At 33.5% G+C, this 24231-nt stretch overlaps 2 protein-coding genes across 2 annotated transcripts; one reads left to right on the top strand and one right to left on the bottom strand.

The window, feature by feature from the left end:
* Positions 1-8296: 8296 nt before the first annotated feature.
* On the top strand, positions 8297-15893 carry LOC111366059 (serine/threonine-protein kinase PBL27-like). Its single transcript, XM_022986706.1, has 5 exons — positions 8297-8774; positions 9787-9983; positions 10939-11128; positions 14379-14770; positions 14840-15893. Exons 1-5 carry the CDS (start codon positions 8636-8638, stop codon positions 15476-15478), a joined length of 1557 nt encoding a protein of 518 aa, XP_022842474.1. The 5' UTR covers positions 8297-8635; the 3' UTR covers positions 15479-15893.
* A 101-nt stretch (positions 15894-15994) lies between these two features.
* On the bottom strand, positions 15995-23918 carry LOC111366058 (ISWI chromatin-remodeling complex ATPase CHR11). Its single transcript, XM_022986705.1, has 25 exons — positions 23658-23918; positions 22982-23110; positions 22781-22887; positions 22297-22400; positions 21906-22003; positions 21642-21821; positions 21311-21532; positions 20513-20647; positions 19946-20228; positions 19775-19848; positions 19368-19588; positions 19191-19278; positions 19004-19097; positions 18727-18915; positions 18587-18618; positions 18397-18473; positions 18222-18311; positions 18076-18145; positions 17926-17980; positions 17782-17840; positions 17537-17702; positions 17221-17399; positions 16894-17109; positions 16431-16532; positions 15995-16328 (listed from the first exon to the last, which is right to left on the bottom strand). Exons 1-25 carry the CDS (start codon positions 23853-23855, stop codon positions 16311-16313), a joined length of 3186 nt encoding a protein of 1061 aa, XP_022842473.1. The 5' UTR covers positions 23856-23918; the 3' UTR covers positions 15995-16310.
* Positions 23919-24231: the final 313 nt, after the last annotated feature.

Below are 24231 nucleotides of genomic sequence, written 5' to 3'. Positions count from 1 at the left end.
CTTTTACTATATGATTCTAAATAATAACTCACTTTTCAGCTTGTTGCCTTTGAAAAATTAATTAATTATTTGATCAATAATTGCAGTTATATCAATAATCAACCAAGAAATTCATTTAACAAACGCAATTATTCTAGAAGTATATCTCTATCGTCTAATTAAAATATCGACTTTTACTATATGATTCTAAATAATAACTCACTTTTCAGCTTGTTGCCTTTGAAAAATTAATTAATTATTTGATCAATAATTGATTGCAGTTATATCAATAATAAAAATAATATACAACATCAATAAAAATCAAGTCTTTAATAATAAAAAAATTCAGATATTGAAATTAAAACTATGTCGTATCCCCTAACTATTAAATCTAGCCACAAACTATCATATGAGAAACACACGTATTAGACTGAAATACATCACCAAATTTATGAAGGAAATATAATATTTAAAAGCAATCTGCATCATAGCTTGAATCCTTTTTCTGTTACCTACTGAATAATCGTAATCCACATGGATGGCACATCTATAAATGAAAAGAATCTCATTGCATGTGCCCCCAGGACACATCGCCAAGTGGTAAAAAAGGAGGGTGGAGAAATTCAGTTTTGTTTGAGGCTGCTGCGTCAAGGGTTCGAATCCTGAAATATGGATTTAGCTCTTGAGTAAGTGCAAGTATACAAGCAGCCTTCCACCATATACCCTTGGAAGCATAACCTGCGATTTACCTCCCTCACGGTGCTCTAGGGTAGGGACGGTGGGGGACCCTTAAAACTGGGGTTCAACCTTAAGAATCTCATTGTATGTCCACATATCATGGGATAAAAATCTATACCTAGATTGTTGAGACTTGTTGGTCCAAAAGAACTCATCAATTGGCAAAGCTCCTTTGAACAAAGGAATGTGGCCTATTTACTGGGCAAAAACCATGATTGGAGGTCTCGGTTAGAAATAGGATTAATAGGCTCGAATGGCTTTGGACATGGGCATGACCCTTAGTGCGAATTCCAACAAAATCAGGTTAAAATTTAATGCACTAAACCCTTGCTTGCAAATAATGAAATTATGAACAAGTGACACAAAAGCATATACATAAAGTTTTTAAAATTAATATTTAATTATGACTTTCAATATGACGATGAAAGAAATCAACTCATGAAAATGACTAAAATATTTTTGGACTTCCTATAATATATCATTGCACAACGAAGAAGTTATATGAATTCCTAACAAATACTCTGAAAGAACATCTTTTCAAAAAAAAAATATCTCAGATCACATAAGTATGCACGATTAGACCTATCGAAATTGAAAGAATATCTCTGATCGAAAAATAATCTCTGGCTAAGAGAGCTTTGGAGTGTCAATCTCTCTCATACAAAAATTGACTTCAAAATACACCAAAGTTACAAAAAGAGGGGAGAATTATGTTGAAAATAAGAATGAAAACTCGACCATTGACTTTGAGTAAAATATTATCAGCTTATTTAGGTCAACAATGCTATATATTCAAATTGTAGATGATCTTCATGTAAGACAACGTTAAATGATAAGGTGAATAAAGTGGGTCTCATATATTCACAAATTTAATTAGTTGATAACTATTTCACCCATATCACACAAAACTATTCCAAACTGTACATATATATAGCCTTTGTTTGAGTCTCATTCTTCTAAAAAAATTTTTTTTTTCAAAATTCATTTTCAATTACATATTCTTCGATAAAATAACATTACACGCAAATTCAAAACTTTTCCTTAATTTTCAACCACACATTATCCATCAATCACTATTTAAAAATACATTCTTTCCCTTGAAATGGGGCTTAAACAAGGGCACAATTCTTCAATAGTAATATGTAAAGAATATATTTTCGTTTTCTACATAAATGAAGTTTTTTCTTCATCAAATTATACTGCATTATTCTTTATCTAATTTATGTGCGAGACTTAGCTCATTGTTTGAATTCAATTTTTAAAATTTGTTTTCAACCACTCATTTTATTTATCTATTTTTCAATCATATATTTCATTATTTTAATCAAAATCCACTTGAAAATTAATTTTTAAACAGACTAAGGCTTTGTTTGTCAATCATTTTTCTACATTCTACCAAATTTTTTTCTGCATTACTCATTTTCAATCATATATTATTCATTAAAATAATATTACACGAAAATCAATATTTTTTTATTTTTTTTTAACCATATATTTCAATATCAATCACTATTTCATAATACATTTCTCACAAATAATGATGCACAAACAAGCACTAAACAGTGATTATCAAACTAAACAATTTGTGTTATAAGAAAACATTGTTTCTGCACAAATATTCTGAGACGTTGGATCAATAACCCTGACATCACAATTTTTTGACCCACTTAAGATGCCTTTTAAGCGGTCTAAAAAACAGGGCTCACGAACCCCCAAAATAGACCAACAGTACACAATCATTAGACCTTTTTTCTTTTCTTTTTATTTTTTATTTTGACATGTGTTAAAGAATGTGCATTACTTTTGAGAGCGTGTGGGACCCAATTTCCACAATGAAATAATATTCTTTTAATTTTATCGATATTTAATTGCTAAAGAAAAGTACTAATGGAATTCGTATGAATAATTATATTGGTATCACAAAATTTACTTATTAGATTATATTATAATCATGTCAAAATTAAAATATATTTTCAATAAATACATCGCAACAAATTTAAAATTATACTCCTAATCAAATAAAAACTACAAAAAAATAATAAAAATTTGTGGTGTTCTAGTCATCTCCATATTACTCCTCATTTTTCTCATCCTTAGCACCCATTCTAGATTCTTCTCATTCTTTCTCATTGTTTCCACCCACTCATTGGAAAGATTGACTCGGAGAAGCTTAGGGAAAAAGATTATACAACTTGTACATAAAAATGGTACATGATGGATTACATAAAATGACGTTGAGGGAAAATATTAGATGAAAAAGTTGACTGTATTTTAAACTAACAAATGATAGAGTGACATGTGATATTATGTAATACATTACGTAAAGTTTAATGTACACATAACAAGGTTTGAGGGGGAGGGAGTTTCTGGACGAGCAATTTCGAAACTTCACAATTGCCTTCATGCTCAACTTTTTCCTTCTTATGAGAAGTCATCTTTTGTTGCACCAAACACGATTGAAATGTCTGGGATGGAATTAGTCAGCCACTTGATTCTGCAAGCAAATACGAATTTGCAAATCAGTAAATCGTTTTCCGATATTGCTGGAAAACATAGATACATCAATTTGTTGAAGCTTCAAAAACCTTTAATCTGTTTTTGTTGTTAGATAGTGCTGAAAAATTTAGGGGTTGTATTCAATTTGAACTTTTGAAGATTTTAATAGATTTTTTTTAAGTAATGACTTCTGTGAATTTCTTGGATTTTTTTATAAATTAGTATGAAACTAGTGGAAATTTTTCATAGACATTTATAAAATTTCATTTTAGAATTTTTGTAGACTTTTGTAAAATAAAAAATAAAAAAAAAACTTTTGAAGATTTTCATTTAAAGTAAAATTCACACGAGTCTAGTGCAATATTTTGAAATTCTCACATACGAAGTGGTGATTTCCGCAATTCTCCTTCTACACCCCATATAATTAAAAAAATATTTTAAAAAGAATAAAAATTTAAAACCTTAATTAAATAAATAAAAATAAAAATTATACGTATATATGATAAAAAAGAATTTAATATTCAATATTATCAATATAATAAACCTTAAAAAATAGAAATCAATATATTTAAATTTATTTATAAATTAGTCTATATAAACTTTTATAATTTAATTAAAAATGGATATTTAAAAAGATGAATGGAAAAAAAAAAGATTAAGTTATAAGAATCCAATTTAATTTTTTCATAGAAAATAGAGATAAATAATAAAAGAAATAAATATAATAAATAGAAAAAATAAATTTTAATCATAACTCTAATGTTCGTAGAAGGTAAAAGAAAAGAGAAATATTGAAAAAAATACATATTAATTTAATCTCTTCTCTCTCTCTCTCTCTCTCTCTTTTTTTATTAAGTCTCCCAAAATCTTGTGATTAACGAGGGACAAATTTTGAGATTTTATTTTAGTACTTTCAATTTAAAAGTTAGTATACTAGATACTTTTATAAAAGTCAGTATACTAGATACTTTTATAAAAGTCAGTATACTAGATACTTTTATAAAAGTCAGTATACTAGATACTTTTATAAAAGTCAGTATACTAGATACTTTTATAAAAGTCAGTATACTAGATACTTTTATAAAAGTCAGTATACTAGATACTTTTATAAAAGTCAGTATACTAGATACTTTTATAAAAGTCATTAAAATTTGAATACCTAAAACTTATAAAAACTTCTAAATTTTTTTAATTGAATGCACCGTGACTTTGATATACTTTTTAAAAATCTACAAAAGTCTCAGTAAATTACACCGATATTTTTAGAGGTCTCAAAAAACTCCTAAACTTAAATCCTAAAAAGTCATTAAAAGTTTCAATTAAATATACTCCCTTAAATAAACATGGGTTTTACGAATTGATCACAAGTCAAAAATAGATTTTTGAGGTCTATCATAAAGAAAAATATTTTCAACCCAATAAAAATTTCCGGCAATATCTAAAAAAAAAGGAAAAACCCACAAAGAAAGATTAAACAAATTGATTAACTCATTTACTTGTGGTATTACAGTAGCAGAAGACTCCCAAAAAAAAATAGAAGTTATGTTTATGGTGGAACAATAATTTATTTTATTAAGAAGTATATTAAAATCGTAATTATATAATTTTACTTAATTCTATTTAAGTGAAAAAGAAAAATACTAAAAATTGTGGTTCCTTAAATAAATTTTGTAGCGGTAATATAATTACTCATTCCCTATTTTCATCGAGTTCAAGGAGATTATATCCATTTTAATTGTCAATTTTTATCATAAATTATACTATTAGTCCTAAACTTCTTGTTCCCATAACAAGTTGATCTTCAATCTTTGGGCAAATAGATGTGAAACTTATATTATAATTCTTGATATGAATGGATTAAGTCTCAAGAAGATCGCATCCATTTTGATTGTCAATTAATTCTAGACTTATTATACTTTTTGTCCCTATCTTATAACCTTTTTAAAGCCAAAAAAAATAAAAATAAAATAATAATAATAAGAGCGACTCTGGATTAACCATTTATTGTACTCACATACAATAAATGATTGACAGTGGAAAACTTTTAAATATCTATTAGATATCCTCAAATATTCAACTTTGTGAAGTAAGTTGAGTTCTTAACTTGAACTTCTATTTGATAATTTAAAGTATGAAATATGTTTAGAATTGGATCGTATCATCAATTTAACGAAGACTTGGGTTTTCACTCGTTAACGTACTATAAAAAATAATAAATATTTAGTATCATATTTATATTTATTTTTTAATATTTGTTGCTTATTTAAAAATACAATGTACAAATAATTCCCGAAAAAACATGTATCCAAAAAACATACAATTTACTTCCAAGTTCCAACTAATGTATGAATTCACGTATAATTGAAATTTGAATTCAACATGCTAGCGTCGGATTCAGATGGGTTCATGTGGAGCCACCAACTCCACAATTTTTATTTATTTTTACGTTTTCTCAATGTGTGGCTATCTGCCTTCAACAGCATGAACAAACTCTCTGTATTTGCTTTCGAGCTCAACAGAGAGGAGCGATGCCTCAAAACCATGGAAATTAGGGTTTCAATCCATGAAAACAATTGTAACATAATTTTAACTCCAAAAATAAAAAATAAAATGTCTGATTCCACTAATGTGACACGCATTTAATTGTAATATCAACTTGTTTCATTTGCAAATTAGAGTGTTAAAGCACTTCCTCTTAAATTTGTATATCTTGTTCTAAGACTTATTTTGCTATCATATAGCAAGTTTAAATATAAAATTCACCAAAAAATTGTCGAGAATTCTTTTTAGTGGCTAAAATTATATCTAACCATGTCTTAAGTTTTCCTTCTCATAAACCAACTCATACATGTATTTAAAAATTAGGTATTTAATATTAAAAAATAACCAGTTTAAATCTATTATTAATATTTCAAATTATATTCACAGATCCCAATATCTAGGGTAAATTTATCTAAAATTTAATTTTTAAAATTCAAATTCCTTTAATTTCTATTAATCAGACATAAAAAAAAAAAAGAAAAAAAGGTTAAACCCACCTTAAGGGTCCCTCACCACCTCTGCCATGGAGTATCGTGAGGGAGGTAAATCGCAGATTATGCCTCCAAGGGTATAAGGTGGAAGGCTGCTTGTACACTTGCACTTACCCAAGAGCCAAATCCATATTTCAGGATTCGAACCCTTGACGCAACAGCCTCAAGTAAAGTTGGATTTCTCCACCCTTCCCTTTTACCACTTGGAGATGTGCCCTGGGGCACTATTAATCAGACATAGTTACTGTATCGTGTAGAGAGAGAGAACGTTCTTCCCGGTTAGAATTTATCTCACTTTGTTGGGTCACACGCATTATAAATTTTGCCTACCTACATTGACCCACTTAATTTATTGTGCATATATATAAATTAGTTTGCATTTATATTCATCTCACAATTTTACATCTCAATCATGAAGTAATAAATGTCACATTTTTTGTCTCTCTAGTCACGTTTGAACCGTTGTCAAAAAAATATGTACGTCAAAATCGTATTAGATGTCACAATGGGCATGTAATTTCACTAGTCTCATGGACTGTCGTAATATGTCACGTTCTATCCTTGTATATTCACCAATTTCGATCAAACTCATTATTATTATGATTACGAGGATGACTTGATTTCTATAATTTTTTTGGGAATTTGATTGTTTGAAAATGTGTACTTAAATTTATGTTAGGTACGAATTTTCGGATTATTCTGCAGGATCGATGATTACCTTCTCCAATTTTCTAAAATAAGAAGAAAATTTGTTCACCTTTGATCCCAAAACAATTAGGTTATTCCAAACGTGACTCTTATTTATTTATTTATTATTTTTTTTTTTTTACTTGCAAACAAATTTATATATGTAGGTTTGCGTGCATCTAAAGCCTAATTACGTGCGTTATGTTCGAGGCGTATTAACTAAGCTTACAACTCGAAATAAATTACTTTGAAGTAATTTTTTTCTTAAAATAAACTACTTTTAATAACTTTTATGTTGAAAAGTCAAGTTTAGGTTAAATAAGTAATTTGTTTTCAATTTTAACTAATAAAAATTAAACATTTAAGCTTGGCCAAACTTGTATTTACGAATTACTCCACCGACAAAATAAGAACTTAACAATTTTGAAATTTCCAATTTTTATAATTTTGTGTTTTCCGTGAAGTAAACAATGAAGCTAATTAACTATTTTCGAAGGAAAAATGCACTTAATCTCTAATTAATAATGCTAAAATACACCTAGAGCATTCTCAAAGTCATCTTCGAAAAACATGACTTGAGAAAAGATTATTCGCACTTGAGAGGTGTTGTATAGTATTTAACGAAGCATAAAAAGTTACAATTAATTGTTTTGTTCTTGAAAATGTTTAACAAAACGTTTGGATGGTGTGTAATTAAATGACGTACCAAAAATATTTAACTTTTAATATTTTCGCTCTTTTTTATAACTAAATTTTGGCGTACTTATATCAGAGTTTAATTATTAGACACTAACAAATGACAAGTCATATCGAAAAATGACAATATATCTTTTAAAATTATTCCAAAGAATATCAATTTATCCAATATTAAACTAGCGATGTTCAAATGAACAATCAATCCTATGCTGTGTAGCTGTGCTTGAAAAGTTCGAACTGCAAGTCAACCTAATTAGAGAGGCCAACCATTTAATAATAATCCTCCAAGAAAATCTTTCGAAAACACAAAAAAAAGTTAGAAAAGAACATTAAACCCGTTCAACTTAATTTTGTCCTGATGAGTAGTCCAAATCTCATCATTTTTTATAAAGTCGAGTCAAGATCAGCAGCTCGATCCTGTTCATTTGACATCTTGCTAGGCTGCTTACCTACACAAAGAAACTAAATGCAAAATTCAGCTCATTTTTGTGCCTAAAGATCTATAATTCCATCTGTGGTTCCAAGAAGCTGAACTAAACAAGATTTACCTAATTACTCGCAATTATTACATCTAATTCACTAAAAATACAAATCTCCTTTTTTGACTTTTACCACTTTCACATTTATTTATTTATTTCCAAATACAAAAAGCAGAGACATATATGACAACATAATTTTTATAATATCAAGTTGCAACCTTTTTTGTTTTTCCTCTTTACCTTTCTAGGAACCATCGGTTTTTCTTCGATTTGTTGATCCGCTTTTGTTTTAAAATAGTCTGTCAATTGATCTCTGTTCTTGAGCTAATTTAGGTCACTGATGAGTTGCTCTTGACTGAAAAACTTCCTCCCAAAGGAAATTCCAAGTTTGGATTTTTATGAGATGGGCTGTTGTCTAAAGCTGAAAAAAGGAAATTTTTGATGGTGAAAATTATATACATGAATTTATAAATACATATATACCGATATACATATAATTTTGGGGTGGGTTTATTGTTTTGATTTGATATGGGTGGATGTTTTCCATGCTTTCGATCATCGAAAACTGAAGGAAATAATAGTGATAATGGGGTGAAACAAGTGGTGAAAAAGGAGTCTTTTAAAGAAGGTTCAGCAGCTCAAGCTCATGGGAATAGAGTGAATTCAGGTGAATAATTTCAAGATTTTTTTTCCTTTTAATTTTAGGAAATATTTTCATTTTCATTTTGGATTATTTTGTTGCTTTCTTGTTTCTTTTATAAATCTGATCCGTGGTTCTTTTATCTATTTTTAATGGTTTTAAGTGATTTTGAGATTTTATAGATTTATAATGTTAAATAATAAATTAAATTCCTTGTTTTGTGTACTTACTTCTTTATTTTAGCTTGATTTCTAATGAAAGAGAAGCAGTGGAATTTCTTGTTTTGAGGGTAGGTGTGGTTTGGGGGATGGGGTTTGGGAATTTGCCTGGTCCTGCAAATTTTTTTGTACAATTGTTATTTACTTGCTTTGAATTTTAATAGAATACTACGAAACGAAATGGTATTGATAATTTCCTGTTGGAAGAACTTGAACTTTTTCCATCCACAAGTCGAAAAGTAGTGGAGATGACTTATTATTAGTTAGCATGCTGAAAATATGAATGTTCAATTCTGCATTTGTGTAATTGTATTGTTTAGGCTCATACTGCTCTTGGAAATTACATTAGGTCTTCAAGTAGATATAGCAAAATGAAATGGAGTTATGAAAAACAATTTAAGTAGTAGACCCCAAATTTATTTAGAATAAGGGTTATTTCTTGCTTGTTGATTCTGCATTTGCAAGTGAAGAAGATATCATAGAGAAGTGGGCATGTCATGCTTTGATTTTTATGTTATGTTTGAGGTATGATTGAGAAAATAAAACAACAATAAAAGTTTACAACTAGATATTGTTGCCTCATATGGTTTGAGTTGCAGAATCATTTCAAATTACTTTTCCAAGTTATATTGGCCCGACTCGGGTCTTGTGTGGATATCCAGGAGGGGATGCTCCTAGGTTTTTTAGGGATTTTGTTTGTCCACGAGAATGGATTCCTTTTCAAGTTTATTGTTCTTCAACAGTTTCATGTTCACTGATTTTTTTATTTCGTTATAGATTCCATCCTCTTAACCCTACAGCATTTTCTCTACATTTTCCAGATAAATCAAAATCTCGTAGTAGCAATGATTCTAAGAAGGAAGCAACAATTCCGAAAGAACCAACACCAAATATTGCTGCACAAACATTTACATTTCGTGAACTTGCGACTGCTACAAAAAACTTTAGGTCAGAGTGCTTGCTGGGTGAAGGTGGGTTCGGCCGAGTTTACAAAGGCCGGTTAGAAAGCACTGGACAGGTAAATTATCCTAAAGCACATCGTAAAGTAGCAGGATGATTTTCATTAATGCTACATGTTTGGCTTTATGTCTGTATGAGGGAAGAAGAGGATAAGAAAACATTGTTGGTCACCCAACTTGAAGAGAATTTAATTTCAATTGGCTCGTTAAAGTTACATTTTTGTTTCAGTCGTCATGTTGGATTCCTTTTGTATAAATAACAGAAATGCTTAAATGGATAAGGGTAGTCTGACGTGGCAATTTAAACTAGGGTAACTGGATAAGAGAAAAGGGAAAAACTGAAAAAGAAAACAAAAAAGAGAATGTATACCATTGTCCTTGCCAAAGTTGTGCTTTTCTTTTTTAGCCCCCGTTTGTTTCTCATTTTTCGAAGAATGAAAATGAAAAATATAGCCGTTACGGGTCCACACAAGAGATAGAAATTCAAATTTAGTGGCTTGATGTGATGGATAACGATCATATTTTTCATTTTAATGGAGAAAGAATGGGAAACAAACAGGGCTTTAATAAATCTAAATGTTTTAGCTCTAAGTTGTGTTTTCCTTTAAAACCGCACTTTGAATTGTGGACTTTTATCACTTCAAACTTCAAACATTCTTTAGTTTATGTGGCGTGGCAGTTGCCAACATTACACTTCAATGGTTAAAAATTGCCTCATTAGACGTACCATTAACCACATTGCCATTTTCGTTAACTATATAAATGGAAATGAACATGATGACCTAACTGAAACAACAATGTAGTTTAAGTGAGCGGAATGAAATAAAAAATTAAGTTGGATGACCAACATGAAACTTTGAAAAAAAAGTTGACTGGCCAACAGTGGTTTTTACCTGGGAAGTAACTGCTGCACCTCTTCTTTTATTCTATTTGACAAATGTCAAGTTTCTTGGAATTATCAATGACCAAGTTGTATCTTCACTTTCCTAACTTCTAGTTGGGTAATATATGCAGGTTGTTGCGGTTAAACAGCTTGACCGGAATGGCCTTCAGGGGAACCGGGAATTTTTGGTGGAGGTTCTGATGCTTAGCCTCTTACATCATCAAAATCTCGTCAACTTGATAGGATATTGTGCTGATGGGGACCAACGGCTTCTTGTTTATGAATACATGCCATTGGGATCTCTAGAAGATCATTTACATGGTCAGTTCTGGCACATAAATTATCCATCTAAATTTTACACTAGAATTTTCTTTGAGAATATGAAGTTGATATGTCTCACTCTCGCCAGTTGATTATGAGTTTAACAAAACTGGTTTAAATGAAGCTTGAAGTAGTTAGTGAAGACTTCTTTAATATTTTATGTGCAGAATGCTCGATAAACATCTTGAAAACATTAGGTTTTGAACATACGAGCCATAGTTGATCTTAGTTAGAAGAATGCTGAGTATGTATTAAGATAAATCTGATTCTGCAACACATGGTTTGGAGCAAATATGCGTACTTTAATGTAGTGTGCTCGTTATCTCTCAATAATTATAAATGCTCACTGTCACGGATATGTTCATGCATGTCTAACTTTGGATGCACTTATGAGCTGATTGTGGGGTCCTGGTTGTCTGCAGCTTTCAATCTATATGGGCCATTGGATATAAAATATTAAATTCCTTATGAAAGAAATACACTCTCTTTGAACGTATAAACATATTTCTCTTACTATAGTTTCCTGGCATTTGAAGGACAGCAGGGGTTCTCTTTTTTAACATTCAAGTGTGGCATGTTCAGTAAGGTTGATGCGAGTATTGGACATTATTAAGGAAAAAAAAAAAGAAATTTCAATCTTATTTATTTTACTATCCAATCATGTCCATTACTACCCGAGCTTTTGCATTAAGTGTGTCATATGAGAAGCTAATCATAATCTAATTTTCCGTCTTAAGTGATGCCTTTTCAGAATAATTGAGAAAAAGCCTTAATGATCTCTCCTTGCACCCATTACTTGCTACATCTCATTACTAGTAAAGCTATTTATGAATATCCAGGATGTACATTTTTCTTTCCCATGTACTTTAGATCTGCGCCATATTTTTTCCTTCAGGGCATAATACAGTGATTACCTCTCCTAGGGTATGAATATGAACATGGAAAACATAGTTATAAAGCTGCCAAATATTAAGGTCTTTTACTTTTAAAGTAAACCACTTCTATTATAGGAGTTTTTAAACTCATATGCAATAGTGTAGAAGGAGGATTTGGTATTGTCCCCTACCTGTTTATTAATATAGAAATGAAGTACGTGGAGGGGGACTTTGGGCCTTACCTCCTAACCAGGAGGTAAAAAAATGAACTTGTGAAATTTAAACAAGAGAGTACTTTTCCCTTTACATATTTGGAGCCTATTCTTAGCCCCGTTTGGCCCCCATTGAAATTTTAATACATTTTTCTCTCTCTTCTTTTCAACTATACATTCTCCAATAAAATAATATTACATTTAAATCGTTAACTTTTCTTTTTCAACTATTCATTCTTCAAAAAAACACTTTTCCAAAAATTATAATCTCATTTAATGGGCGCCAAATGGGAGCTTAGCTTACCTACGTTTTATTCTTTGCTAGCTTACATTAGTGGAGCCTATTCTAATCGTGTAAATATTCTGCTTACTGAACTGAAAAGCCCTTAATTTGGGCTCTCTGTTTAGGGATTCTTATATATTGACCCCCTTAATTTCTGTCAACATTCTCGTAATGTCTTCCAGTAAGTACACTGCTTCCCATGGCCCTAGTTGCTTGGCCCTTATAATGTGGGTTTGAATTAATGAATCCACTTTCACTTCTAGCCTCTCTGTGTTTCTGCTTGCACATGCTCAATCCCTTATGGATTGCCTTTATCTCTGCCATGAAGCTATTACAATTTCCTTAATGTTCATGGAATGCAAAGACCAATCGACCCTTATTATCTCTCTCCCTGTGTAAGCAATTTGATCATACATTTTACCCTCCAAATGATCTTTTCCTGCTGTCATGGAGATATGCCTGTGTTTGACATCATTTCTTTCTATCCATATAAACCATAACGCAAGGATTGGTATTATTATTCTCATGTATCCCTTCCCCACGAAACTGGCCTGAATACCTCCAGGTTTGAAATGCCAATCTGATGCATTGCTTGGGCATGTTTGCTATCTTATATAACATCGATGCTCTATATAAAGGACTTGGTGTTATAGTGATGATAATTGATATGAATTTGTTAGCATGTTTAATCTTACATCACATCGAGTCTCTATAGAAAGGACTCGTTCTCATAGTGATGATATAGATTTAAGCCTTCAAAATGATATTCAGGTAGTATAAAATTGCAGGAAACTAAGAAATATGGGTGAATAGTTAAATAATTAAAATTTAAACTGCAGTTTGATGTTCTATATTAGATCATACTAGACAGTAATAACAGTATCTGTTGCTTCCTTTCTTATTTAATATCCATCCCACCTTATCAAGCATGTCATAAGAAAGACAGAGGCATGGGATAATGGAGGAGAAAAATAATGCTGATAGCAATGTGAGCAGTCCTTGATGGAAATGAGATGTCCTAGGTTGATATTGTATCTAAAGCTTTGTGAAAATGATTGTTCCTCATGGTTATAATTGATATTTGAATTGTCATAATGTGATTATTATTGAGAATTCATTGATTTTTATCCTTCTTGTCGTGAACATGTTAACTTTATCATATCTTAATCTGCTTGAATTATGTGAGGCCACAAGGTTTTTCTATTATTTTCTTAGAAAGGATGCATTAAAGGCTCAGATTAACTTGCAGTCCAATTTTCATTGCAATTTATTCATGGAGAAAAGGGTATTATAACAATCTCTGACAAACATTTGCTTTTCATTACTAATGTTTGTTCTTCATTTAATGGCTTCGGCCTTTTTTATAGTCATTGGTATCTGAATTGTGTAGTACATTAACTTTTGTGCTAGATATTCTATCGATGATTTAATCAAGCGCTGGTTAGCAGATTAACCGTTGCTCCTGTGATATGATTTTCATTATGGGAAGAAATTTTTTTCACTCATTTTCATTCATTGATTAATTTTAAACCCTTTACCTGTGTGCTTGTACTTGGGTGAACAACTTTCTGGCCCTGATTACATCCTTTCTTGTTGAAGCTTGGATATTAATTCAAGAATGCACACTCTTCTGTATAAGCGCACGTATAAACTGATAAGTTGTTGAATGCTTCATGGTTGCTCTTTTTTAGCTGTATAGCTGGATCGTCAATAATTAATGAATTTGTGGTTGCACAAAGATCTAATCGAACTCTGACTTGTTATTCTGAGATCCAAGTTGCCCTAACAACCTTCCTTCAAACAGCACATAAGAATAACCATAACCATAGTGGGCCGGTTTTTGTTCTTGTGCTACTGACAGCAGAGTTATTTACATGCAGATCTTCCACAGGATAAAGAACCGTTGGACTGGAATACGAGGATGAAGATTGCAGCCGGTGCAGCTAAGGGACTGGAGTATTTACATGATAAAGCCAACCCTCCAGTCATATACCGAGACTTAAAATCGTCCAATATCTTGCTCGATGAGGGATATTTCCCCAAGTTATCAGATTTTGGGCTCGCAAAACTGGGTCCAGTTGGCGATAAAACTCATGTTTCAACCCGGGTTATGGGGACCTATGGTTATTGTGCCCCGGAATACGCTATGACAGGTCAGCTCACTCTAAAATCCGATGTTTATAGTTTTGGAGTTGTCTTCCTCGAACTCATCACAGGTCGCAAGGCTATTGATAACAATCGTCCTCCCGGGGAGCAAAACCTTGTTGCATGGGTACGTGGTGCTCTTTTTAAGGTTAAATTTGTTTTTCCTTAGCAATCCGTAAAAATTATTTGCTTGCAGGCAAGGCCTCTTTTCAAGGATCGAAGGAAGTTTCCGAAAATGGCTGATCCTCTGTTACAAGGCTGTTATCCAATGCGCGGACTATATCAAGCACTTGCGGTGGCGGCCATGTGCTTGCAAGAACAAGCAGCCACAAGACCTTTAATTGGGGATGTTGTTACTGCCTTGACATATTTAGCATCCCAAACTTACGACCCAAGTACACCTACTTCCCATAGTAACAGAGTTGGTCCTTCGACTCTAAGGCATAGAGATGACCGGAGGAACACATCTGATAGAATGGATGGCTTGGACGAGCCAGGTCGTGGGGGCCAAAACGGTTCCCCTTCCACCAACAAGAACTCTCCTGATATCAGAAAAAGAGATTCTTTCCCGGAATTCAACGCAGGTGCAGAGTTGCGAAGAATTGAAACTGGTTGTGGATCCGGGCGGAAATGGGGATTAGACGACACTGAGCATCCCGATTCCCGAAAAGACAGCCCTGTCAATGTTGGTAGAGCTAGAGAAACAACAAGAAACCGTGATCTAGACAGGGAACGAGCAGTTGCCGAGGCTAAAGTATGGGGTGAGAATTGGCGAGAGAGGAAGCGAGGAAATGCAGCAGGAAGTTTTGATGCTACTAATGATTCATTGCGCTAAAGCCTTGATATGTCATCTATATACTAGGATAGCCATTGTATCTTCTGAGGGTCGTCAAGGGACAACGGAAATGCATTATCTTGTACTGTACAGTTTCTGGTTCTGATTTGTTCGAGGGAGGAAGGCTTGAATCAATGTCGATGCTGTCTATCATCCTGAATTCGGTTTAGATGGAATGCTTCAGCCAAAGGATTTTCACTTGGGAAGAGGATTAATGTTGTATGCAATGTATGTATTTAAGGAGATTTTCGGGAAGATGTCTGAATTATGCTCCATATGTTATTTTAGTGGGTTTTGTTCGAATGTTTTCAAGTTCAATTGATCCATGTTACAATTGTTGTAAAGCTCCCATGTGTTTGGATTTTAAGAATACACTTGTTTTCAACCTTATATAGAAGAGAGCTTTATTCTTTGATGTTTCTCGTTGTTCTTTGCTCTCAACATTTAACCTACCATGACTCGATTTAATGAACCATAGGTTACTGCTAGACTCGACAAAATCATTATCCCAAGAAGTACCATAAATTTAACTTTATATTTAAGTCGGTACAAATAAGCCTTGTCCAAAACCGGGATACTCCTAAGATCCCGAACTGACTTTTTAAAATTCATTCAACGGATATTCGCAACACATCCGTGTACATCAGATTTATACGGTTAAACACTAATAAGCAATCTAGAGGTAGTCGTCAAGCTGCAGCTTCTGCCAAAATAATCCTTAACAGATCGAATAGCTCCACTAGGAAATTCCAAAATGACAAAAACACCGATTCCCTTCTAGGGCTAAAGACAACACCAAAGCACCAAAAAAAGTCACCCTGATCAGCCAATATCATTTCCTTTTCTTTCCCTGCCAAAGATCATAGCTTTTGTTTAGTCACAAAAACACTGATGTAGAAGAAAAATTCAGAAAAAAGTTAAATGAGATAACCAACAAAAGAGAACCACGTACAGAGTTCACATAATCATCCATTAACAATTGCTTTCGCTTCTTCTGCATAGGTGGGCTCTCAGCAGCTTGTCTAGCTATGTCGCGTTTGGATGGAGTTGCATTCTATTAAGAAATGAAATTGAAAAAGGTCAAGGGCTAAAAGACCGCAGAGGCCAAGCATTGGGTTCCAGTGATGGTCCACAAGGCTCAGTTTATTTGAAGAGTAAGTGAGCATGTTTGGCTAAGCCTAAAAATTTAACTATCATTTTTTAAGTGACTTTTTTTCCAAACATGTTTGGGCAACTTCCTTTCAAGAAAAGAAAAAGTTAATTTAGATTGAAATTAACTTGCCACTGTAAAAATAAGTATATACATTTTCCAACTTTAACAAATAAAATTTAATCATATTAACAATTGTCTAAAATTTACAAGTAAACTTTTTAAGCTTTGCCAAGCATGCTATCATGAAAGATGATTGACAAACCTTGGCTAGTTTCTTGTCTTTACGAGCCTGTCTCTCCCTCTCATCATATTCTTGGTTTTCCCTCTCCACCAACCGAATCAGCGTATCACATCTCCTTGCAAGTTCTTGAGTTGTACGTGACTTCACAAACCAATCAAATCGAAACAAGGGTGATGTACGAAAGGCTGCCTTCAGCTCGTCCCAGTTACCATACCCTAGCTTGTGAACCATGCATATCTGCGGAAAGAAACAATGTATCCAGTAAAAGAGACCACAAGACATAATTGTGAGTGAGAATCCGAACGACAAATAATGACTTGAAGTAGCTTAAAATTATCGTTGTCTCACCATGAAACGATCACATTCTTCATTGTATAATTTCCCTTTGTTCTGACCATACTGAATCCTTAATTCAAGCCATGGATTCTTGTAGCGATCCAATTTCTTCCCAATTGCTTTCATGATCTCATCTCTCCGTGAGATTCTAGCCTCTCCTCTTTCAATATTCTTAATAATTCTATCATAATCTGGAAAGATCACATTTGCCCGGACAAAAATAGTATATTTAATATCAATTAGTGAGAGAGACCCTAAAAGTGACCAATAAAATTGGTTCTAGTTTCTTATTCAAAAAAACATAAGCACAAACAAAATTACATCTTACCATTCAATTCTTTGTATCTTTGCTTGAAAATACGTGCATATCTTTCAACTTCCTCCTCTGTTTTCCCTTCCATCTCTGATGCAATACTCCTAATATCATTTCGACCGTACTTTTCACAGGCCCTAATGAAAGTATTGAAATCTCTTCTGCTCCATGTAGAAAATCCCTACATGCACCAAAATTTATAGGGTAAATCAAAGACAGATTTCAAACTTCCACAGCACATATTAGGAAAAACTACTCACTTCTTCCAACAGTTGCTCCTTCTCTTCCTGCTCCTCTGCAGTCAATGGCTCTCCCGAATCTTGAGAAAATAGCACGTAATGATTATGTCCAATAGGAAAACATCAATCAATAAAATGAATCCTTGACGGAATGGGTTAACAAACCTTCAGGTTCCTCCACCTCTATTGTATCTTTAATTTGATTCCTCTGATTTGCTTGCTGAAATGATGAAAATGTAACAAAAGAACCTTACAATAGATGTAAAACACAAAAAGACAAAAAAAGAAAAAAAAGAAGCCCAAGATAATACCCACCATGAGGTAGCGCACTTCTTTCTCATACAGCTCACTAAGACGCTGATTATTAAAAAATTGAAAGTCATGCCTGACAAAGACAACATATTTTAAGATGCAGAAACAGTAACATGTATCAATTAAACAAGAAATCAAAAGATGCTTACAACTGAGGCATGCGGGGAATTCGAGGTTCTTTTGTCCTTGCAGGGCCACTTTGGCGCATTGTTTGCTTGAAGTATTCAGATTCTGAGTAACTACCGACATAATAAAATGTGTTACTGTCAGGACAACAAACACCTCCTTTATATATATAAACACAACGTTGGCAATTGAATTTACTTGCGCTTCCGTTCTCGTTTTGGTGGTTCAATCCAATTATCACCGGCAATTTTCTTGAAGTCTAGCTTGTTCTCATCCTTCATCAACCAAGAAATTTGAAAAATAACAAATTAGGAATTAGGAAGCTAGAGAAAAGAAATCGAAAAATAAGCCACATTAGACAACCGTAAGCAAAATTAATTAAATCCACCTTCTCATCATCGAAGTCATATAAATCAGAAGCTGCAGCAAACCCAATACACATTATTAGTTGCATAAACTAACAGCAGCAGATGAATCTAACAAAAATCAAATAAATTAATTAGTGAAGTCAATAAAAAAGAAGCATACTATCATCCATCTTAAATTTGATAGCATCTTCCGTAAATTTTTTCATCTTGGCATCCAGTTCGGCTGTTGCCTCTTCTCCCTTTGCAATAATCCTATCTATATCTTCATCTGTGATAGTGCTATCTTTGCAGCTGAAAACCATTTCAGCACCAAATCTGACCATTTGCAGTAGCTCATCCTTATTAACGGCTGCAAAACACACCAAATTAAAACACAATGCATACTTCTGAAACTAGTCGATGAGAAGGAGCAAGGGCTGAGGATAAGAAAGTCTTACTCTTTTGCTCTGCTAGTCGCCCTTGTTGGATAACCAAAGCATCCAGTGCAAGCTTTTTATAAGCCCTTTCAATGACTTTCTCCTCAATAGTATACTGGATGTGATTGATTTGAATAAAGCACATCAGTACATCATGCCTCCCGGAAGCCTGATTACAATACAATCATAACACTGAATCGAAACAAACCTCAGTGCAGAATCGGAACACTTGGACTTCCTTCTTCTGCCCAATTCTATGAGCACGGTCCTGAGCCTGCAGATCCACTTGAGGGTTCCTGCAATATAATGAAGCCAAAACTCAGGACATTTAGATATCAAATTATAGTCCTTAATGCATCAAACAGCAAATGCAGCAATTCATCACCAGTCACTGTCATAAAGAATGACAACATCTGCAGTAGCAAGGTTGATACCAAGACCTCCTGCTCTAGTTGACAATAGAAAGACAAATTTCTCGCTTCCTGGCTTGTTGAAGACTTCAATGGAAGCATCCCGATCTTCCCCACCAGTATTTCCATCAATTCGGCAATAAAGATATCCTCGGAGCATCAAGTAGTCTTCAAGAATATCCAGTAGCCGCGTCATCTATTTACAAAATCAAAATGAATTTGTCCATCAAACACAAGCCCAAAAATGAATAAAGAAACAAAGCCCATATCAGAAAACTCCAACAACAAACAACTCCAAAATATTTTCAACAATGTAAAGTACAATAAGACCGTGGAATTAAAAATTAGCTAAAAGTCATAGGTAAGGAGAAAAGAAATGAACCTGCGAGAATATCAAAACCCTGGAATCACGCTCCTTTAATTTTGGAAGCAATTTGTCAAGAAGAACCATTTTGCCTGCGGTTTAGTTCGCAAGATCGCAAAAACAAGAGATTTAGCAATCACCCATATAACTACAATCATCTCTAATGTTGATATAAACTAAAACCCATACCAGCATTTTCTATGAGATGTTCCCCAGTGGTATAAGGAGGCCCAGGTTCAGCACCTTGAAATAGATATGGATGGTTACAACATTTACGGAGCTGCATAGCTATATTCAGAAGGCGCTTCCGTTCTCCACCAGCATTTACAACCTCAAGATCTTTCTGCAGCAGAGCCCTGTAGTATTGCTTCTGCATCTGAGACATGCCTACTTTAAGAATTGTCTCTTTCTTGGGTGGCAAACCTTTCTCCACATCAGATTTCAACCTTCTCAGAAGGAAGGGTCTTAGGACCTTACATTGCAGACAGAATGAAACAAATTAAGGATGAGTAAACAAGTTGTTAAACAAGCACAATTAGAATATTTGGACATCTAACGGATTTACTGCAAGAATTTGGCATATGTTATGGACCTAGCAAACGCCAATTACTATGAAGAAGTGGAGATGGCGATTTTCAGCATATCGAACTACCATCGTGCCCAACCATTATGAAAGTTTCAACTTTTCCAGTTAATGAGGCCATCTCACTTTTACCAGGAGAGAGATGTATCTTTTAGGGAAGTAACTAAGGTTACCTTGTGAAGTTGCTGGACAACTTCCTGCTGGTCATTTTCCCCAGAGATTTGAAACCATTCATCGAAAGTTTCAGCTGAGCTAAAAATCTCTGGTAGTAAAAAGTTCAGGAGAGACCAGAGTTCATGAAGATTATTCTGCATAACAAAAATGTATCCGCAAATAATAAATACCAATTGCAAACAACTGAAACAAATAGTAAGCATCGAGCATACCCAAGTGCTCCTAAAAACAATAACTACCAAGAGAAAAGAACACTAAACGATTGATGTCTGCCTTGTTAAATCATGATGCGGCATGCTCAAGAAAAATGATAGATCACCATTAATAGCCCTTATGTAATACATAAAAAATTTATATAGCAAGACTAAGAGCATTACAGTTTCCCCTGCTCGTCCTACATTATAAATGAATTCTTTATACAAAAAACACTCACAAATTCGGGAAGTTACTACTGACATTAACCACAGCAAAGAAGACCAAAAATAAAAAATGAATTTTATTACGTAAGCTGAGCAAAGCTATCCTAATACAGTAACTAATATCACAGAATCTACAAGATCCTTCTGGAAATTGCTCTAAATGGAAAGGTAAAGTTACGAAGTTTGAATAGAAATAGAACACTGACGAACATGCTGGATGACACTCTGGGCAGATATGCTATATGTACAACTTATAACATTCACAAGGAAGTCTGATAATTCACAAACTGTACTTCCAATTTAGGAGTTCAAAGCACCAAAAGTGCAAGGAAGCAACTTCACTAATTAATCAGAAACCTAGCAAGACAGTAAGATTACCTGAAGTGGAGTTCCTGTAATGAGTAGTCTGTAATTAGTGTTGTAAAGTCTCATTGTTTTTGAGAGCAAAGAATTTTCATTCTTAATTCGATGAGCTTCATCAATAATGATATATCGCCAGCTAAAGCGGCGCAATGCAGACTTCTCTTTGATGGCCATTTCAAAACTCGTGACACATACATCAAACTTTCCAGCAGCAAGTAACTCCTCGCGTATATATTTCTGGAGAATTGGGCATTTAGGGAGCACATAAAATAGAATTAGCTACTAGGAAATTAGATAGGAGAATTTTATACACACACACACACACACATATATCTGAAAGGCTTACTCTTTCATCTGGATTTCCCAGAAATTTTACAGCACGCAAAACAGGACAGAAACGTTTGATTTCATTCATCCAATTTCCAAGTGTAGATTTTGGGGCAACGACCATGTGAGGGCCAGTTATTCCTCTGAATTCATGCAAATACCCCAGCAAGGAAATTGTTTGCAATGTTTTACCAAGTCCCTGAATTAAAGTGACAACAACATACCCCCATCAGTATACAAATTGCTGGAATACTTAATGGAAAATGCTAGTCTCTGCTCGTACCATTTCATCAGCAAGTATTCCATTGATGCCATTCTCGTACAGTCTTATGAGCCAATTCAAACCAGCGAGTTGGTAATCCCTCATCTTACCCTGAATACCTGCAAGACAAATACATATATATAGTCCCAGCCAAAAAAATTAATAAAGAACTATTGTTAAATGCTGAAATTTAAAGATTAAGCCACCAATATTTGAACTTTAAAAAAAGTTAAGTAAGATGTATAAACTTCTCTTGTCAAAATAGCTCATAGCAAACCAAAAGTATTCCAATCTATAATCTGCATGATCAATTACAATTCTTTAAATTTTACGATCTGTCGGCCACAATCATGACATATACTTCAAAAGGAAACAAATCATCTAAAAGAAAAAGGGCTAGCAAAAAACTTACAAGACGGCTGTACCACTAGCCTCGTATTTCCGGCACCAGATTCTTCCTCCTTGAGATATTCTTCATCTTCTTCCTCTTCAGTTACTTTTGATGCATGGCGACCACTGAAAATTACAATCAGGACAAACAGAATGAAAATTTGTCGAATTGTATATCGAATACACATCAACTGCTATACCAGCTCAAAAGACATGAAGCAATAATATAACGCTCCTCTTTGAGCCCCATTCTTTGAAACCCATTTGTCTCCAAACTCCTTTTCAACCATAGTCCATACATTCTTCCAGATAAACAAAAATAAAAATTTAAAAAAAAAAAAAAATCCTAACTTTTCACTCATTCTTCAAAAAAATCACTATCTACTCTCTCAAACAAGGGGAGGCATATATCACTGTAGAAGTCCTCGTGCAAAGGGATTATATGCTTAGAAATCTCAACCAGTGCAATGATTATGAAGGAACACATGAAAGCTGAGCACAACTACCTTCCCCTTCCCTTCTTCTGAGATGCAGACTGATCACCTTTGGCAAAGTGAGCAAATAACTCTGTCTGCTGCAAGAGATACTTCAAACGACCTTTTCCTTTGTTATTCTGCCTCAAAAATAAACCAATATCAACATAAAATTTCCACACATAAGACATTGAAAGCATCATGACACTAAGATAGTTTTTCCGGGTAATGAACCATGTCAGCATCAATAGCAGCATTCTGTGCATCCAATATTTCTTGTATCTTCTGCTTCTTCAACCTCTCCAATTCTTGTAGCCTCGCTTTCTCACGCTTGGCAACTTTATTTGACATGGAAGTATTTACCTGCAAGTAATATAAGAACACATCAAGATATGATAGAACTTCAAATTAACTTCATTATAAAAGTCCATTAGACGAAAATTGAACCCTTTCCCGAGTCATTGAAATTGTAAGGTTTATTTATTACCAATTGAACTAACCTTGATCTCGATAAGTTAAGTCTTAAAAGGCTTACATTTAACATGTCTATGTTCTAAAGAAGCCAAATTTACAAAGTCTATATTTTATACTCGTTCATTTTCCAGTAAACGTGACAAAGCTTATTAACAAATAACACAGGGACGGCCAAAAACCTTAAACGTCCTAAAAATCAATGCATGCAAAACTAAACACAATTCAACTTCAACTACGAACTAAATACCCTAGCAAAACACGCTCATTTTACTCGAAAATACCAAATACACACCGTCAAACAAAAAGCTCAAACTAAAAACCTCTCAATAACAAGCCAAACAAACAGATCTGCCACACTCTACCTCCATTCACCAAAAAAATAAGTAAATCATAAAAAAATTCGTTTCGTTCAACAACAAGTTTATTTCTCTCTAACCTCATTGTCCTCGATCTCCTGTCCGGCAGTGACGCCATCGTTATCATCATCCTCGGAATCTTCTGCGGCGATTCTGGCAACGGCCTCAAGCTCCTCCTCGTCCTCTTCATCAATGACCTGGTCATTGACCTGCTCCTCCTCCGAGGAGCTTGAAACGGCGTCGTCGGATGAGTCCTTCGCTCTCGAGTGTTTCGCCATCTCGTGCTTCTCTCGAGGGTTTGGTTTTTCTTTCAAGGAGAGGAAAAGGGATCGGCCCAAAAGAAAAATATCGAATAATTAGAACAATATATGTTTTATATAGTGAAATGCGATTTTGGAATTGGTAGTATTATACTTCCCGCCACGTACGTGTAATTTCCCGCCCGACTTGTGGGCTTGAGTTTGGAAACCGTTTGTTATTTCAAAAAATAACTTGAAGCCTTGTTTGGCTCTCATTATTTGAAAATTTATTTTTTTACATACTTATTTTTAATCACATATTCACTCGATAAAATATTTTGCATAAAAATACAAAATTTTTCCTACTTTTTAATTATACATTTCCTAAAAATTATTATTCAAAATTTTGTTTCGG

Source organism: Olea europaea, chromosome 17 (assembly GCF_002742605.1).
Source record: "Olea europaea var. sylvestris chromosome 17, O_europaea_v1, whole genome shotgun sequence".
In the NCBI taxonomy this organism is placed as follows: Eukaryota; Viridiplantae; Streptophyta; class Magnoliopsida; order Lamiales; family Oleaceae; genus Olea; species Olea europaea.
Note: the sequence above shows the minus strand (reverse complement) of the source record. Positions and strands in the feature narration are given on the sequence as shown.

Bases quoted from the DNA above. Each gene is read 5' to 3' on its own strand.
- LOC111366059 (XM_022986706.1), top strand. From the start codon at position 8,636: ATGGGTGGATGTTTTCCATGCTTTCGATCATCGAAAACTGAAGGAAAT. The intron at 9,984-10,938 runs GTAAATTATCCT...TAATATATGCAG, and splicing joins GGTTAGAAAGCACTGGACAG to GTTGTTGCGGTTAAACAGCT. The intron at 14,771-14,839 runs GTACGTGGTGCT...ATTTGCTTGCAG, and splicing joins AGCAAAACCTTGTTGCATGG to GCAAGGCCTCTTTTCAAGGA.
- LOC111366058 (XM_022986705.1), bottom strand. From the start codon at position 23,855: ATGGCGAAACACTCGAGAGCGAAGGACTCATCCGACGACGCCGTTTCA. The intron at 21,822-21,905 runs GTACGAGCAGAG...ACTTTAATTCAG, and splicing joins GAATACTTGCTGATGAAATG to GGACTTGGTAAAACATTGCA. The intron at 17,703-17,781 runs GTGAGTAGTTTT...TGGTGCATGTAG, and splicing joins AGGAGCAACTGTTGGAAGAA to GGATTTTCTACATGGAGCAG.